Source organism: Melozone crissalis, unplaced genomic scaffold, assembly GCF_028551555.1.
Source record: "Melozone crissalis strain CALT ecotype California unplaced genomic scaffold, PUWL_Pcris_2 ptg000033l_1, whole genome shotgun sequence".
Lineage (NCBI taxonomy): Eukaryota > Metazoa > Chordata > Aves > Passeriformes > Passerellidae > Melozone > Melozone crissalis.
Window position 1 is genome coordinate 6,801,601 of NW_026535811.1, and position 19,381 is coordinate 6,820,981.

Here is a 19,381-nt window from a genome sequence, read left to right on the forward strand (position 1 = left end):
GTAATTCCTGTCATCTGTACTTTCAAATGCTTAATCTTCTGCTGGTTTTACCTTCCAGTTTTCTTTCTTCCTCTACTTCTGCATGAGCTGCCAAGCTTGCTAAAATGCTTCTTTCCCTCCTTGATCTCTGTTGTGTACCAAATTCAAGTGAAAAGTTATGGAAAAAGGGGAAAACAAAACTTACAAAGAATATTTAAAAAATAAACAAAAAACCAACAAAAAACCCCCACCAAAAACAAAACAACAAAACCGAAACAAAAAAAAAAAAAGCCAAAAAGCAAGAACCAAAAAAAGAAAAAGCAAAAACAAATAGGAAAAAAAAACCTCAACTAGTCATGCCTTTTGGGAAGCATGGGGTTTTGGGAAAAAGCACTTAAGAAAGTGTACTGGAAGACCCAGAGTTAATTGGCAGAGCAATTACAATTTGCAAAGCAAAGGAAATCGGCCACATGGCTGGGGCTGATGGAATGCAGACAGCGATCAGACAGTTCAGACAAACTGAAATAATACTGGCCAGACTGAGGCAGGCTACAGCAGAAGTTCAAAGAGGGAGTGCACCTTCCCCTGCCCCCCCAGAACACACCAAGGACCCTCTTCCCTACCCCCAAATGTGCCTGGAAAAGCCTTGAGAGACCTGCAAGGAAGGGTGGTATGGTGGGAGGAATTGCAAGTGCAGAGCTGTGCTAGCAACATCAGCACTTCTCCAGAGTAGCAGCAGGGATGAAGATGAGGGATCAGGGAGAGGGAAAGGAACAAGAAAGGTGGAGGCATTTATTATGCCATGCCAGCAAGAGAGAAGCTGCCAATGGATGAAAGGCACTGGCAGAAAAAGCAAATTAAATTCAGGCTCAGTGCTGACAATCTTAGCTCCACTACTGGAGCAGGTGAGCAATGTGAGCAAGTAAATACAGATCATCAGCTACAGCCAGTAATTCCATGGAAAAGGAAAACACCCATTACCAAGGTTAAATTCTGTCAAACCCTGGTCCCACAAAGTGTGTGCAATTCCCTGAAGAAAAAGGAACCAAAACAGCAGAGACAGAATTAGAATAGATCTTTTCAAGTATAAATAAGCTCCCAACATAGCAAAACACAGAGCAGTACAAGTGTCCTTCAACTCATGCAACTTATAAAGTTCTTCCTGGCTGAGGAAGCAGCTGAAAAAGCAGGATCAGGAATGGCCCTGGGAATTGGTGACAGGGACAGAGCAGCCAAGGCACATGGGCAAAAAAAGGTGATGAAACAAGCTCTGCTGTGCTCCTCATCCCAGAAACCCAGGACTGCTTAGGTCCTGATTAATTAAACACCTGAATAAAGAGGGTTTTGCCCCTGCCTGAGAGGGGAGAGGACAATGATGGTCCACAGCAAACCACTTCTGAGGCTTGAGGTGCTTACAAGGTCCAAGCAGCATGTGGAGAAAAACCAAGCATCAACCTGGCAAAACTTTTTTCCAGAACCACCATTCATGCTGTGTTTAGTGCTGAAAATCTTTCCAGAACCCGTATGAATTTAGATCCATGCAGATATTTTACATTGCTACCACGTGGCTGATGGCATCTCTCATCTTTCCTTTGTGTCCCTATCTGCCTTCCCACAAAAAAGCAGGCACAAACTTGCTGCTGTGGGACACCTGTGTTCTGAACACCCTGGAAGCTGAGGGAGTTGTGGGAAAGCAGCCACAGTCCCTGTGGTTATGGGGCCCAGAACAGAAGGCAGCAAGGGTTCACAGCATGAGGCAATTGTAGGGCCAAGGATGGCTCTTTGGGAAGCTGGGATACCTGTGCCATGAAGGATGATCACTCTGACATTGAGAGAAGGAAGAGGCTGAGGGGGTGAAGGGCCCCTTTCCTGGGGATCCCACCTGCCCATCCTGCCCCTTTCCTGGGGATCCCACCTGCACATCCTCCCCTTTCCACGAGGATCACACCTGTACATTTCTGCCCCTTTCCTGGGGATCCCACCTGCACATCCTGCCCCTTTCCTGGGGATCACACCTGCACATCCTGCCCCTTTCCTGGGGATCCCACCTGCACATCCTGCCCCTCCATGGGGGTCACACCTGCACATCCTGCCCCTTTCCTGGGGATCGCACCTGCACATCCTGCCCCTTTCCTGGGGATCACACCTGCACATCCTGCCCCTTTCCTGGGGATCACACCTGCACATCCTCCCCTTTCCTGGGGATCACACCTGCACATCCTCCCCTTTCCTGGGGATCACACCTGCACATCCTCCCCTTTCCATGAGGATCACACCTGCACATCCTGCCCCTTTCCTGGGGATTCCACCTGCACACTTTGCATGAGGATCCTACCTGCACACTTTGCCCCTTTGCATGAGGATCCTACCTGCACATTCTGCCCTTTCCTGGGGGTCACACCTGCACATTTTGCCCCTTTGCATGAGGATCCTACCTGCACATTCTGCCCCTTTCATTGCTGTGAGAGTACAGGCTGTGGGGCAGAACTGTTGGTCACAGAATTTACTCTGACACAAGCAGGCATTGATGTTTTCAAGGCATGGGAGAAGCCTCATTTTGCAATTACTATTTACTCCTCATGTAAAGCAGACAATTATTGCCAAGGTACACCTCTGGAAATTATAGTTCAGTCAGGTTCAGTGGAAAAACTTGGGTTTGGCAGATTGTTTATTTTGCATTTTTGATGGAAAACAAACAAAACACTCCCAACTGGGCTGCTTACAACCAAACATGGACTGTGGCAGCTACAGCAGAGTGAGCTGCTGCAGAGAAGGCTGTTAGTACAGGGTGGTCTGGACAGGATCTTCTCAGCCCATTATAAATTTTGTTTTGCAGCTCAGATGGGGTTAATAACACCCAGACACAACTCCTGCAATTTTACAGAAAATTGCATTATGAAATATAAATAAAACTAATTTAGGAAGTGAAGTATTTACAAGAAGGGCTGCAGACATCTCAACTAGGCTGAAATGAGTGGCAACTCTGAGAAAGATGTTGGGAGTTGCCAACACCAAATGTATGGGCCAAGCCCACATTAATGACATGGAAATAAATAAAGAGCCTCTTCAAGGAGAGGTAAAAAGATTTACTAAGAATGGCAGGGAAAAATACATATAATTATAAATGTAGATTATCCCCACTCCAAGAGAGCTCTACTAGGCAATTCTGTGGCCATCACAGGTGATGACACAGATAAAACACTTTTACTGGTGAATGGAATACAATAGTATGTGACAATGAACTATTGAGTGAGTGTGAATTTACATATTTCAGTGAAACATAGGCTGCCATGTAAGGCTACTAGTTCCTAATGCTCACAACTCAGAACACATGAGGAAAAGACAGTCAAAAAGATAACACATGCCTGTTACAGTCAAGCCTTTGATCTGTATTCGGTGTTTTTACATTACTGACTAGCACTGGCTGTCAATTTCCAACTGATAAAAATAAACAAATAAAGAATATTTGAACTGTCAGAAATTAACATCGAGGTCACTGGAGTAAGAAGGGAAAGCCCCATAGATGATGCAAAGGCCTGGGACTTGCCATTTGTATCTCTGATGGAAAACAGTGACATGGAAAAGGAAAAATAGCCCCAGACGGGACAATTGTGCCACGTAAGGGTGTCGGACCTACACTGTAAAGTAGCCAGTGACAGCTTAATCCCCTTCTTTTAGAAGTAGGGAAAAAAACCCCACATTGACCTCTTTTCCCCCTCAAAAAGCCTCCAGGACAACTCAAATGGGAAATAGAGAATGCTGAAATAACTAAGCCTTAGGAAGTTATAAAATCAGTATTAGTGATTTTTTGAGGGGCACTGATGCTTCAAGAGGACTTAAGTCCACCCAAAATCTTTGGATTGTCTGAAATGATTCAACATCCTAAAGGCCGACTGCTTGAATATTATTATTCTGTGTAGCTGATTTAAATTATTTATTATGGCAACACAAATTATTTTCCTGTGATGTCTTAGGAGAACTTAATGTCAGCACAATCCCAGACCATCAAAGCATCTCAAAGCATCAGGAACTCTCTCCAGATCAGGAAGATCAAAAGCCTTTGCACTTTGGCATGGGAAAGTCTTCTCAGGAAAACAGAAACACAGAGCAGCTCTGGTCAAGATCCCAGTGAGCTCTGGCTTGGCTCATGACACACACAGGCTGTGAATTTCTAACATCATGAAAAGGGTGAGTCTCCAAGGCCCAGATTCACAACTGTTTCCACCCAAGGCACATGGCTCTTTCTGAAATCTCACACCATATGTAAATAAGCCAGCTGATTTCCTTTTCTGGAAAGTCTTTCTCACCTATTACTACAAGTCAAAAAATAAAAGCAGTGGAATTGGGAAGTGACTGTAAGAGGCAATATGAGTGCAGAGCAAGAACAAATAGGAAAGGGAAACTGAACAAAATATATAAATTCCTGAGGCTAGGAGGAACAACCCCATAATTACTCCATTCCCAAGTGCCAGAACCTACAAGGCAGTCTCTGCGCTCAGGACAGCATCCTGCCTTTCTCCATCCTGCAGGTGTCAGTAATTTCAAACCACCAGGTGAAAGATGATGTCCATCTTCCCTCACATCTGCCTGAACCTGCAGGAGAAGGCAGAGCCTCCCTGTTACTGCAGCACACAGAAACATCTCCAAAGACAGCATCACTCCTCTGCCACCATTCCTCAGCCCTGCCCCTGTGGTGTGGGGGAGATGCACAGGAGGGCACCCCTGTGAGATCCAAGCCATTCTAATCCAGTCCCACTCATGACAGGAAGGTGTGTGCAGGAAAACATGCTGTTCTGGCACACCACTACATAAATCTGTCATAGTTAACATGAGTACATGAAGAGATGACACAAGAGTTTATTTATAAAGGTGGTATGTAATCTTGGCAAATTATTTGGGGATCTGCTGAGGCCAGACAAACTGCAGGCCAAGTTCCAAGAAAACAAACACCCACCTGACTGGAAGTCAAGTGGTGAAAAAGCACCAGGTTCACATCCTACCTGCAGCACCTACCCCAGCAGCAGGGCAGGGATTTTCTGGCCCAGGACAAGCCTGGCACAGCCAGCTGAGATCTGGGCTTCTCCAGCTGCTGCACCAATGAACCTCCCAACAAAGATCCACATTGCTTCCCGTAACCCTGGTATGGAGGGGTTTGACAGCTGGCTTGCAAGCAAAGCTGAGTTAATAGAAGAAATAACAATTGTTGATTTTCGAGTGTATCCATAGCAAGGAAGAAGACAAGGCCATCAGCATGGGAACAGATTAGAAAAGACACATGAAAATTTTTGTAAGCTAGGCTATGTGCACAAGTAGATGCATATACCTGCCTTATTAAATTTCTGTAAAACTTTTGCCAATTATATTGATGTTAATTGCTTTGCACCAATGAAGATCACACTGTTAAAAGTATATAAGCCGGAGAACACGCAGAATAAAAACCTTTTTCCTTCTTACACCCTGATCACGTGTGTGTGTCACATCAGACATAACAGTGACACCCTGGGCTCTCTCTGGAGCCTGTGGGAGCAGTCTGGGCTGTGACCATGGCCTGGGGATGCTGGCTCCCTTACACACACACACACACACAGAGCAGGATGCCCCAGCACCTCTGGTCACCCTGAACCCCTGGCAGGAACCCTGCATCACCTGCAGGGCACATCCCTCTCCCCACAGCTACAGGAACACAGTGTGCTTTGGGAATGGGGCTGCCCTGTGAGCAAAGGCCTCATCAATGTCTAACCACACAAACACCACATGGAGGCTTCATGGTACAGAGGGGGGGCTTTGAGGGGGACACCTGGGTTAACAGTTTGCACAGAGAGGAAATGCACACTTCAAACATCCCTCTCCCCACAGCTACAGGCCCACAGTGTGCTTCGGGAATGGTGCCGCCCTGTGAGCAAAGGCCTCACCAGTGTCCTTCTAAGCACACAAACACCATGTCCAGGCTCCATGGCACAGACATTCCCTTCAGGAGGGGTGCTTTGAGGGGGATACCTGGGTTAACTTGCAGAGAGGATATACACACTTCAGACATCCCTCCCCTCACAGGCACAGGCCCACAGTGCGCTTCGGGAATGGTGCTGCCCTGGGAGCAAAGGCCTCACCAGGGTCTTTCTAAGCACACAAACACCACATCCAGGCTCCATGGCACAGACACTCCCTTCAGCAGGGGTGTTTTGAGAGGGATACCTGGGTTAACAGCACCGAGAGGAAAAACATACTTCAATAGGCCCACAATGAGCTTTGGAAATTGTGCTGCCTCACCAGCGTCCTAAACACACAAACACCACGTCCAGGCTCCATGGTACAGACACTCCCTTCAGCAAGGGGATACCTGGATTAACTTGCACAGAGAGGAAATACACACTTCAGACATCCCTCTGCCCCCAGCCATAGGCCCACAATGTGCCTTGGGAATGGTGCTGCCCTGTGAGCAAAGGCCTCACAAATGTCTTAAGCACACAAACACCATGTCCAGGCTCCATGGTACAGACACTCCCTTCCCCAGGGGTGTTGTGAGGGGGATACCTGGGCTAACAGCACAGAGAGTAAATACACACTTCAGACATCCCTCTCCCCACAGATACAGGCCCACAGTGTGCTTTGGGAATGGCGCTGCCTCAGCAGTGTCCTCCTAAGCACAGAAACACCACATGGAGGCCTCATGGCACAGACACTCCCCTCAGGAGGGGGAGCTTTGAGGGGGATACCTGGGTTAACAGCTTGCACAGAGAGTAAATACTTCAGACACCCCTCCCTCCACAGCTACAGGCCCACAATGTGCTTTGGCAATGGTGCTGCCTCAGCAATGTCCTTCTAAGCACACAAACACCACATCCAGGCTCCATGGTACAGACATTCCCTTCAGCAGAGTGTATTTTGAGGGGGATACCTGGGCAAACAGCTCGCACAGAGAGAAAATACACCCTTCAGACACCGCTTGGCCCCATTTCTCCCCACGTGCAGTGAGGAATCCTGGGGGCAATGAGCTCAGCAGGAGAGCGATACCGTGCGTGCCCAGGCAGGAGAGATGGCGTGTGAGGGATTGCAGGAGCCAGCCATGAGCATGGGAATGAACCTGCAGGTGTAGGTGTGCTCCTCAGGGGGTGTGTGCACGCAGGCAACAAGAGGAAGGTGATACATTACATCAAATGTCGAACTTCACCTTTTGGCAGACACTTTTCTCACACAAACACATTCACCCGCCCATTCACATCAATATTGGGGTAATTTGCACTGCTCTGTAGTGGCCTGGATGCCTGAAGGTCAGAACTCATCATGGCGAAGGAATAAGAAGCCGATGTTCTGGGAAAGCAAAGGGATAGTGAAGATCTACATACTGGGGAGTTGGAAGTCTTGCCGTAAGGACTTCTTTATTGGTATCTTCTGAACCCTCCTATTTTCCACTTCAGAGAATGGGAATGTGCACTCCTGAGTCAGCAAAGCAGCAGTCTGAAACCCTAAACCAGACACTAACCACCACCACAATCCAAGATAGGAAGATAACACACTCCCAGTGCTATTTACTCACAACAATCAAATGTGGAGGAATGGGGGTAAGTCGAAGCAGCTGGGAAGGGCAGGTTAAGAAAGGGGCCCCCAACCCCTTGTTCCTACAAGCTGCACCTCCCAGGATTCCAACCTGATCCTGAACACCTTCCCTGTGCCTGGCTCAGTGTGACACTGAGCACAACCTGCAATAAAAGCAATCAGTCCAAATGATTTATAGACTCCTGAAATACCATGGTCTTTGTAGCAGAAAAAACACATTCTGCATAGCAATGGCTGGGAATGACCTCACCTCCAAGTTTCTACAGGGATGGGGCTGGGTTTTCACTGTGCTGACACAAGATTTTTCTGCAAACACAGCCCACTGACACCAGCCTCACTCCCTCAGTCATACCCTTCTGCACAGGGGGCAAGATGAGGCACTGCTGGGCACAGAAGAGAAAAACAGAGGGAGCAGGAGGAGTTGTCAGACCCACCACTTCTTCCATCCAAACAGCACTGCAGCAGCTCTGGGAAGTGGCAGTGTTTTGGGACGAGGGTTTTCCCTGAGCAAAGACCTCTCCCTGCCCTGAATAACAGCAGTAAAGGCAGGATGCAGGACTTGCTCTCCAGACCTCTGTGTTTTCTCCCTCCCCAACACCTCTTTAAATAATAAAGTTTCCCCATCTCCAGCAGGAGCAAAGTGTGCTGTGTAGCAGCTCATAAAGATGAGGAAAGCATTCCTAGTGGAGAGCCCACTCCAGAGAGGTTAGTGCTTGTCAGCAGCAGCAGCAAATAGACTGTCTCCAGCTCTCTGGGTTTCCTGGCAGGGAGGCAGTGTTCTGCCTGTTAAAACTTGTTTTGGATGACAACAGGCCACATTCCACGTGAGGAGAGTGTGCCCATCCTTCAGCTCACAGCAGGCTGCTTGTTTCTCTTCACTCAGCTGTAAACATGTTTAAGACTCCTATAAACACCTATTGAGCAGCAAACCATCCAAACATGCTCAATGTAAAAAAAAAAAAGAACCAGAAGGCAAACCCCACAAGAACAGAAACACCTTCCTGCCCAGGAGCAAACAGTCCTGCCAACAAGGCTCCCTGAAAAGAATATGTAAGAGTATATCACCTTACTACACTCACATCACAAGGAAAAAAAACCAAGTTATTTTCTTTTACCTGACCAACTACTCATTTCAGCATCACCTTCAAAGGAAAGCCATCACTCACAAGAGCCCATACTATCCTCTGTGCCTGTCCAGCCCATCCCAGCCTCCCTGAAAGCTCAACTTTCCCAATCAGCTCTGGCACACAGAAATGCCAAGCCACGGTGTACACCAGGCACGAGTTCTGCACCTCAGGCTGATCCCTCACAACCTTCCACTTGAACATTACAGCAAAGCGTTTCTCAGGCCAGAGACTCTCCCAGCACATAGTGATGAAGCATCATGAATGCCAATGGATGCTGATGATTACAGGATATTCTCCTAAACTCCTCATTCACTTTTATCCAAACTATTTTACCTGCTTGACTTTGCTGCACAGCAGACCTGCACACACCTCAGGAGAGGACAGTCAGGGCCCCAATTTTTCAGCATCACTTACTCAAACACCCACCCCTGGGTGTGGATCTGCTCTCTCCAGCACACACTGACCTGTGGGGTAAGAGAAGGAGAGGAGCACAAAGCTCAGGAGGATCCACCATGCCTGGAGACTTGCTCTGAGACAGAGACTGGAGAGCAGGGATGCTGTGGGGGCATCACAGGGGCTTGTGCTCCATCTCATGCAGGGCTGAGAGGAAGAGCAATATTTTCTCTGAGTCCTTACAGCTTTGCAAGAGGGAGACTCACTTTTCTGGAAAGAGAATAACAAATTTGGCTTTCCATACACAGGCTGTACTATAATGCCTTTTAGAGTGGCAAGAAGAAACTCCATTACAGGCACAGGAGATGGAAACAGTGATCTCCTGCAGATCTTTCAAGCCCAACAGCTTTTCACCTTTCTGGCCCCAATGGAAGAGCCTTTTGGCCTTTTGTCTAGAAAAATTGCCCAATAAAGAGCTTTTGTATTTCATCATTAATAACTGTTGCATCAGCTAAGTTGGGGTGGCAGTTCTTGGTTGGTCGCAGGAGTGACTTACAGTAGGGCTCCCACCTGGGACATGCAACAGAAAACAATGCAGAAACAAGGCAAAAACTATTAATTGCTTGCAGAGTCACTCCCCTTCCTCAGCTTCCCAGGATCCAGGAAAGAGTCACCACATGGAGTCACAAACACAGCCATCCCTCTCCCCAAAGAAGAAAATATTACTTAGTTTTAACAGCCAAAACAAAACAAATGCTATTTGTCTTCTGCTCGGATTTCTGATTTCCCTTAAAACAAAACAGGTTTTTAGAGGCAGCAGGGCAAGAGGAAGGGTGGGGAAGGTCACAGATTAACCTTCCTCCTGTTAGTAGGTTCCAGGATTCTGGCTGCAAGGCCAAGAAAACATGACACCAAGTGCCCAGTGTGACCACAGCCCCCTGTGATGCTGAGCCATGAGGAACTGCCAGACAGAGGATTTTACCCTCCCACCCTTTCCAGGAGCATTTAAATACCTCCTGTTTGCAATGAGCAGCACTGTCTCTGGTGGATTTGAGAGAATCTGGAATTTTATACAACTGAACTTTAATATAATGCAATTATTTTGTTCATGTTCTGTTTTGGTTGGTAGGAACTGCAGTCATCTCACTGTTTCCAGTTTCAGTCTTAAAACAGAATGACTTTTTGTAACAGAGATGTAAAAATAATCCTGCCTTAGAGCAAAGAGGAATAATCCAATTCACTAAGAAAGTTGTTTTCTCCTGCACATCTCTGCTTCACCCTCCTTCTCCCTCTGCACTGCTGGCAGTGAAAGGACCATCAGCTGTGCAACTCCAAACACCCGACTCAGCCCCTCTCTCCTCATAACCACTATTTTAAATACTTCTCAGTTGTTTTCTCCCTTGCTCCTACACGAGCCCTCTGCCCACCTGTACAATTCTTCTCTAAGCATTTTTGGTGGGGTTTTGCCAAAGGGATGTACAGTGAAAGGTATGGTGAGATTGCATGAAAGATGTAATGGAAAGAAGACTCACAGGACAATGCATCTTCTCATTCCACCAAGCATAAAAAGAGGATTAATCCTAGCTAAAAAAATCAGACCTGTTACACTGCTGGAACAATAAATATGTGCTTTTAGCCTTAATATCATACATAATACAGAACAAATATACAAGCTGAAGTCTTGTAATGGACTTTGTGGGAGTAGACATTCATGGTGCTCCTTGCACAGCCACAGTCCAAAGCTTTAAGACTGAAACCAAGCCTGACTCGTGGGAGTATAAATTAGGAGGTTTATAACACATAATTAAAGCACCAATATACTGGAAAGTATCAACAGTTAAGCACTAATATGTAGTTAAACATACTTTCAATTTAGATTAGTACCGAGTACTAACATGGTTCAATAAATAGCAGCAACATCACAGGCTTTTACCAAACCATGAGCCATTCGAAACTTTTCTGTAACTCAAAAAAGAGAAGGGCAAAAAGCCAAACGGCACTGACAGAGTTTTCCTCTATTTCAGAAAGCAAAGCGCAGCTCGTTGCACTTTGGGGAGCACAGCAGGGCTCAGGCAGAGTTCGCAAGGAGCGAGCCCGTTAGCGGGCGGGCAGGGCGCCTCTCCGGGCGCGCATCCCCTCCTGCTCCTCGCATCAAAGCCGCCTTCAAAGCATCTCTGCTGCCTTACGGGTTCGCACCAAGAACGAGAGACATCTCAAAGCCGCGGCTCCGGACTCTATAGCTCCAGCACGGTCAGCTTTGGGTAGGTCTCCCGGCAGAGAGGGGATGAGAGGCAAAAGGTAAGGCCAAAAGCAGGGAAGGGAAGCCCCAGCGCCCGGCCGCTCCCGGGGGCCAAAGCCGCGCTCCGACCCCCGCGGGGCTCCCGAGGACCGCGGGTGCCGGGGCTGCGAAGGACGGGACCCGACGGGACCCTCCCGCTCCCTCCCTTCCCCTCCGTTCCCGCCGCCGGGGATCACTCACTGCGCTCCGGGGCAGCCCCGCCGCCGGCCGCCGCCACCAGCTCCAGGTAGGCGGCCCAGAGCCCGAGGGCGAGCGCGCCCAGGGCCAGCAGCAGCCGCAGCTGCCTCCGGCGCCGCAGCCGCGCCAGCAGCCGGCCCCGCATGGCGCCGCTCAGGGCGCCGGGGCCCCGCCGCCCCGGGCCATGGCTCCGGCTCCGGCTCCGCTCCGGCCGCACGACCCCGGCGCTGCCGCCGAGCGCGGCGCGGGGCGGGCCCAGGTGCGCAGCGCCGCCCCCGCGGGCAGCCCCGGCCCCGCGCTGCCGCCGCCCCCCGCACCTGCCTCCGCCCCGGGGGCTCCGCGCCCGCCCTGGCCGCGCCAAGCCGCCTCCGTGGCGGTGGAAGCTCCGAACCCCCCTCACTGCCGCTCTGCGTGCCCCAGGAGCGTTGGTGCTGGAGTTGGTGCATCCCGCCGGTGAGGAGCGGGACGGTAACTCCTCTGCAGGGAGGGAAGTAGAATGAGAGGAGACGATTCAAATTCACGCTGGTACTACACACAGCTGAATCCACGCAACGGATTCACAGCTGAATCTATTTACCGTGTCGTTCACCTGGTGCAACAGGTGTATGTAATTGGAAGTGCATGGCTCGGTGAGGAGGAAGAGGGCTGGTGAAGCCTCCAAACCTGCTTTCTGAAGCGGCTGAGCGGATGCGATGTTACATCGTCAGCCCCCTCAGCGAGAGGATGTCAGAGGTTTACACAAACACCAGGACTTTTCCTGGATGAAATTGCTGCTTCATTATGTGTCCCAAGCACACTTTGAAGTGACTTCTGAGTCCTCACCATGCTGTGGGTTTCATTAACATCACCAAGCTCTCTTGGAGGCTGCAAACTGCATTCCTCCTCGGTGAAGGAAAATGAGAGATAACATCTGGCACGTACATTGTCGGATTCCCGGCTGTTTAGATGGTCTGGAAAGGCCCGAGGTGGCCTTGGGCAGCCCACGCTCCAAAGGACGAGAAGGGACTTCAGATCTTTTCTCGGTCTCGGTGTTTATTAATTGCTTATCTAAAAGATTTTCTCTTGGCCTGACAGAGGTCTGCTCAGCAGTCAGCCATGGGCACACACTACGAGCCCCCGGGGCGGTCACTTATCTTTATACTCGGAGTTACATATACAATATTTATCATTTTTCTCCAATACCCTCTACCCTTATTAACCAGTGCACTTTTGGTAAGGACCAATCCCAAAGTGCCAACATCACCACAGAAGATGGAGGCCAAGAAGAAGAAGAAGAAGGAGAAGGGCACGCCCCAATTCCTCCATCTTACTTCTTTAGACCCACCTGTACAGAAATCTTAAACCCTTTGTCTCACACTCCAATTAACTTATCCCTTCACCATTCACCCCGGTGAAATCCTCCTATCCTCATACTGATGTCGTCTCCCGTGTGGGATCAAAGTCCAGCCACCAGACATTTCTGGCAACATTCCAGGACTCCCGAGCCCCCCAGGGGTGGTCCCGGTCACTCTGCACCTCAGTCCTGAGAGGCTAACTGGCAGCTAGTCCAGAGCTACCCTTTTCCAAAAATGAAAGCTGTTATGTGGGTGTTGTTTGATCATTGGTGGCAACTGTTTTCCTTCACAGCTCCACTCCTGCACAGGTGCAGCTCCTGTGCTGTGTGGGACCATGAACAGAAGCTCTCAGGCTGAAGTTGGTTTTTAAAATTAATGAAATTATAGTACTTTCTTTTTTTCTTGAGACCCCCCAGGAAACAAACCCATGGTGAGGGAGCCTGGGTGAGTGGCTCTGTCCTTGGGCTCCCCTAGCCTCCCTAGGACGAGGTCCATGGTGCAGCTTTGGAGGATGCAATGCTTGTGTTCCTCCTTCCTACCCCATCTGAGGCCACAGATGCGCATCCATCATCAGCTTGAATAATGGGGGATAATTCCTCCAGTGTAAACAGAAAGAGCTGCCAATAGCCAGACAACACCAGTACACACACAACTAAAAATGGGAAACTCTGTGCAGTTTAACAAGGCAGGATTCTCATGGGGACGTGACACTGTTAGAGTCTTTTGGTGGTGTGTTAGTTTGAGGTTTATCCAGCATGAGAGAAATAAACTAAATTTTTATACGTGTTCCCAGAAAGGCAGAAAATAGTAAGAAAAATGTGTAATAAATACAGATCTAAATTTAACTTTGTTTAAAGAATGAGAATTGAATGATGTATTCTTCAGAAAGTTGTGTGCATTTCTTAAATGAACAATCTTATGCCTGAAAAATAACTGCATATTAAAATAAGTAAACACATTTTTCTCTAGTGAGCATTGTACAAAAATGGAGGGAAGGGAAAAGTGAAAGTAAAGGCTATCAGTAGCATTGTCAACTTCTAAAGAAACAAACTTCTTGATGGAACTGTGCTGTGATACAGAAAAGCTCTTGTCTCTGGAGAAAAAGCTTAAGGAAATGACTATGGCATGATCATATCCATTACAATACAGTTACAGCAGAACAGTTTTAAGGAACAAAATTAATCTGAATGTGTAATAAAAAGTGAAGTCATAAACTTCAATAGCTTATTCTGGACTACTTATTCATTGCAGAAAGAACAGATATTCAGGAATAAGATTCTGGCAGTGATGTTCAAAATGACCTCACATAACTGTTTTTATCTCAAGTCTGCTAGCAGCCTTGTAGTTTCAGATTCCCAGGCATCCCAAGTGACAGGAGTGCGTGCCCAGCCCTCCACCTCTCTTGTCCTCAGTGTGTGCCATGTGCTGGGGTCAGCCCTTCAGGGAGAGGAAAGCAGGTGAGCTGGAGGTGGTGAGACAGGAACAGGGCCCAGGGTGTGTGGAGGTGACTCCAACAGGAGCTGGCACTGCTGATGGACCATCCTTGGATATTGGACATTGCTGCTGCCTTCAGGACACATCTCTCCCAGCCTGCCCATAATATCCACTTCAAAGAAACTGGCTCTTTGCCAGGAGTATTTTTTGTCTTTCTTTGAGCTGCTGTTTGTTTTCTATTTTGGCTATGCTCCCTCATGATAAAAGCAGCCTTTGATACAAGTGCAGCACTTAATGCACATCTCCTGTTCCTCCTGGCTCACTCCTCTCTAGCTACATCTGAGCATCTCTGCTTCTTGTTATGTTTTTGCTTCTAGTTATCTAACAACTGTTTCTCTGTTCTGTAAATCTTTTAGCTCCATGCCAACATTGTTTCTCTGTAGGTTCCCCAAAGGTTCAATTATCTGCCACTTGCTCCTTCTTTCTTCTTGTGCAATTTTCAACACTAATTACAAGTTCCACACCAAAGATACCCAACTGTCCCTAGAATTCCCCACCCTGGTGGCTCCATGCTCCTCTTCCTGACCTCAGCTATGCTCTGAAGCACAAACAATGACTTCATCTCAACATTCTCCATAGAATTGGCTCAAAGGCAGAAGTGCTTCTAAGAGGAATAAGCAGTTTCTGAAGACACAGCTCCCCATTATTATTTCTCTTTTTGGCACCTCAGAATTTGATTTGGCTCTAAAAGGCATTACTAGTGGGGCAATTCCAGAAAAATCCCTGTCAATGCTGCAGTTGAACATCACTGTAAGGGAATCAGTGCAGTCCCACAATTAAAATCCTATCAGCACAAGGACCTCCTTGCTCAGCTAAGTGGTGCTGATACAAGGGGTTGTGCTGCCATGGTCATATTTTACTGGTGCAGTAAGGAAGAAAAATTATAAACGAAAGGCTTCATAACATCAGGTCTACTTTGTTATATCAGTGGCTAGCCTTGTCAAGCCAGCATTTGCAAATTGCCATCTGAAAGCAATCCTGGTGTGAACAGTTCATTAATATAACAACCTATTCCTGGGTGAAAAACAAGCAGCACCTGCATAAACATTAAATCTAGCCCATGGGAACCAGTGAAGAAAATATGTAAACAAATTAAGAGGAGAGAGGTTTGATGGACAAGTAAAATAGCTTTTACTAACCAATAAATTGGCAAGAAAGCTCCTAACAAATAGGAATCCCACACAAGGTTTGTAAAAGTGTATAAAAGCGAGTTACATGAATAAAGAATAGGCTTTTTCCACCATGAAGAAAATGGAGTCTCATGTGTTTTATTCTGATATTTTACCAATACAGATACACTGCCAGGATTTGTATGGTGTGGCCTGGGTTGGGATTTGTGATTTCCTCTTGCTGTATACACAGCCATGACTTTGACTGACAGGATCAGGATCCCATTGCTCTCCTCCAACTTTGCTGTCTGGATGCAAAGCCTCATTCATGATTGTGTCTTTCCACTGCTTAACTCCTTCCTTAGCTCTCAAGTCCCCACTGTCCAGATAAAGTTACATAGAAATGTTTTCCCTTCCCTTTCAGCTGGCAAGAGGTCACATTTTCACATGAGCTTCATGCAGTGCTCCAGGAACACTTCCTGATTTCAGGACCTGCCCCAGGAGTTGACCTAAATTGCTTTTTTTGCACATCAGAACCATCTCTTGATACTTCCTGAAAAAGGTTTTTCTATACTTTAAGCTGAGAACTTTCAAGAGACTTTGCAAAGTCTCTTTAGATATTTATCATAATGAAAGATGAACATATGTGAGAATTTGGGAAATCCATGTTTTCAGTCTAGTCTTGCATAACTCCTTCCTTCCCCTCTCTTAAACATAATAATACTTGGTTTCTATTTTAAGTGGCTGTGCTCATCATCCTTGCTTTTCGAGAAGTCCCAAAGATGCATCATAGTCATGTTATCAGAGACATTACAGACCACAGAGATGAGCAGCATTCCCTGTAGACATCTGTCCACCCAAGCTAGGATTGAAGAGGAAAAAATGTTGTACTGGATGGTTTAGAAGTGACACCATACTGACAGAAATGTTTACAGTAAGAGAAAAGCAATTTGATCTCTGAATCAATACAGGAGCATTTGGCACAAACCAGACATGCCTCACCAAGGTAAATCCTGAGCTTTTTATTAAAATCAAACCCATTCCAAGAGTGAATCCCTTCATGCCTGTGCAGTTAATAATTGTCTTGCTTTAACATTGAACCATTTCTGTGTTAAAAGCCCTTCTGGATTTTCTGAATAAACCCAAATAATCTGTATTTACACATCTGTCCCCAGTCCAACAGCATCACATTCTTAAAATATGCAATTTAGTCAGGGGAAGTGAACAGTCAGCCCTATTGAGGGCTTTGTTTTTCAAGCTGTATTTCTAGAGCTTGCTGGAAGGGCAGTCACTCTACCCCACATTCAAAGATGCCTTTTCTCCAAGAGTTCCCTTGGTGCTAAATGGGAGACACCAGAAATCCACTACACTCCTCTCAAATACTTCAGTCATAGCAGAGATGTTTCCTGCCAGTGGGTTAAATATTGGTTACCTCTGACGGCTTGTTTTGGACAGTAGGTCCTTAATATTTGATGCAACCTAAGAATCCAAATGTTGCTCATTTTGTCTAAAACCTTAAAAAGGCAGCAAGCAAAAGGAATCACTGCAGCTCCCACCACTCACGCTTTCTACACTGTGTCCAAGAATGTTTTGGTGCATAATCCCAGTCTGAAGACTAAAGAAGGTGTATACTTCTATAGCTAGACTTGCACACTTAAGGAAAACTCTTTAGGGAGTAAAGAGTTACGATTTAAAGCAACTGGAAAATAGAAAAGCAAAATATTGCAGAAAAATTAGAAAGAAATCTCTTAAAATGTCCATAACATACTCATGACTTATGATATCACTTTGAATGGGGACAAATAGGACACCTTTATTAAGATATTGACTGAGCAGGCAAAAACACATTCTAAAACACCACATTCTAAATTAAATGTGTTTGTGAGCTTTAATTAAAAGTCTGAACAACATCCCTTTGCATGAGTATGAACAGATCTACCAGAACAAAGTACACAGGCATGCTGCTCCCAGCTAGACTCAGAAATACTATCTGATTATCAAAGAATTCCTGGCCTCCATAGAAACATTTTAATTCCAGAATATCAGGCTGCCCAGAGAGTCCATCCACAGTGGTAAAATGTGTTTCTGAAATGATAATCCCATTTACATAAGCAATTTAACTGTAGCCACTGCATACAAGCATAGACCACATTACTGTTTAGACTTATTTTGACACCTCTGAGAACTGTTGGTCTGCCTGAGTACAGTCACATCAGTTCACTTGGGAATTACTGCAGACTGTGATATAACAAATTCACAAGAGATTATTTTTATTTTGGTTTTGTTTTACCTTGTATAACCTTGCTGTGCAGAGTTAGCTGACATAGCATGTCCCTATAATTAAAGCAACTGCATGAAAACTAAAAAACTCCAACAAATACTGCATATAAATACATCACAGGTTTGAAGCCAGAAGGAGCCACTAAATTATTTCCTGTTAGCTCATGTCATTATATTTCATTAATTTCTAATGGGTCAAACCCAGTATCTTATTAAAACAAGTTAATAAAGGTGAAGTAATTTTTTGATTTGAAGATAGAGATGGAGAATTTGTTACTTCCATACCTAGTTTGTTATAGTAAGGGGGAAAAAAAAAGCACTATCTCCCTACTAAAAATTTATGCCTTTTTAAATTTATTTAAGGTTCAGGCTACTTGTTGTTGCTCAGCATTGCCCTGCTAGGATAGAGAGGCCTTTGGTAGGGTTTTTTGTCTTCAAGTGACACATATTAATCCATCTTCTTAATGCAAGACAAAATGAGCTCTTGCACAACCTTTTCTCTTCCTCTGAATCATCTGAAAAGTAGGCACTCCTTCCTTATTAATTGAAGCTACACAATAAGGTTTCCCCTGCTCCTCATTTTTCTCCCAGTTATGCAAGAGATATTTAATATCTTGGCTCACAAAAAGAACATGTGTCCAGTTCTAACTTTTAATCCTGCAGTATAGACTCTCCATAATCTTAGAAGCAGACATTTCACAAATCTTTCAGATTCTGTCCTACACTTATAACCTGGCATTAGTTGTACTAAAATGATACAAGTCACACATTACTAACTTCAGTTATCAAAAAAGCTAATCTACCTTGGAAGTAAATGCTATTTTTTTATTTCTACCCAAAAACTGTAGGAAAAAAAAAAAAAGAGTAATTAAGATAGTGGAACTTCTCCCAGGAAACCCCTTTGAAAATGCCAATAATGCTTTGTTGACATTTTAAAGGGTAGCTGTCAGTGGTAGGAAGCACTTGGCTCTTGAAAGCAGTTCTTGGCATGAAGGTCCCCATTTGTTTTGGCAACATTTCACACGACCACGTGATGTCACACAGAAAGAGTGTGTACAATACTTTGCACTTCCTGCACTTGGAAAAATATTCACGCTTCCAAATAAAATGGATTTACAGAGTAACACTACTGAGATTTCCCTCCCACCCCCTCACACAGGAAGTATTCATAGCCTAGTGACATTAAGAATCATGTTCAAACTGCACTTGGATTTTGATAGACTAGCAGATATATTAGGGATGCTGTCATTTTATTCTGTTCAGTCTTCCTGAAGTCTAAAGAATATTGGTAAGGAAGCCAAGAAATTAAACATTTACATACTTTTTCCCCCAATACTTCCTCCCAGTCTTACAAACCTGAATGTCAGAGCTTGAAGTCTTTACCCAGACACACTTCATGGCTTTCCAGTGAGGAGAATGCCATTTCACAGGCAATTCTTCAGCTTGCAAGAGTTGAAAATAAACAGGATTCTATAGGTCCAAGAGACCTTTTTGCTGGGTTCCCATCAGCTGAATTTAAGTAGATGGATCCTGCTGAATGAGTGGCTAAGGCTTCATTATGTAGCAATTTGCAGAAGCAGCCTTTTAGGCCCTGTGATAGGATTGATATCTTCAGACCAGTAGGATGTTATTCCA

The 19,381-nt window shown here is 46.0% G+C and overlaps 1 protein-coding gene across 1 annotated transcript in view; it reads right to left on the bottom strand.

Annotated features, from left to right (window-relative positions):
* Nucleotides 1-11,674, bottom strand: part of B4GALNT3 (beta-1,4-N-acetyl-galactosaminyltransferase 3) — a 58,217-nt gene extending 46,543 nt beyond the window's left edge. The window contains exon 1 of the mRNA XM_054281786.1: nucleotides 11,533-11,674. Coding sequence (XP_054137761.1) covers nucleotides 11,533-11,674 — 142 coding nt within the window. The remainder of the gene's footprint in view (nucleotides 1-11,532) is intronic.
* Between the last annotated feature and the right edge of the window lie 7,707 nt (nucleotides 11,675-19,381).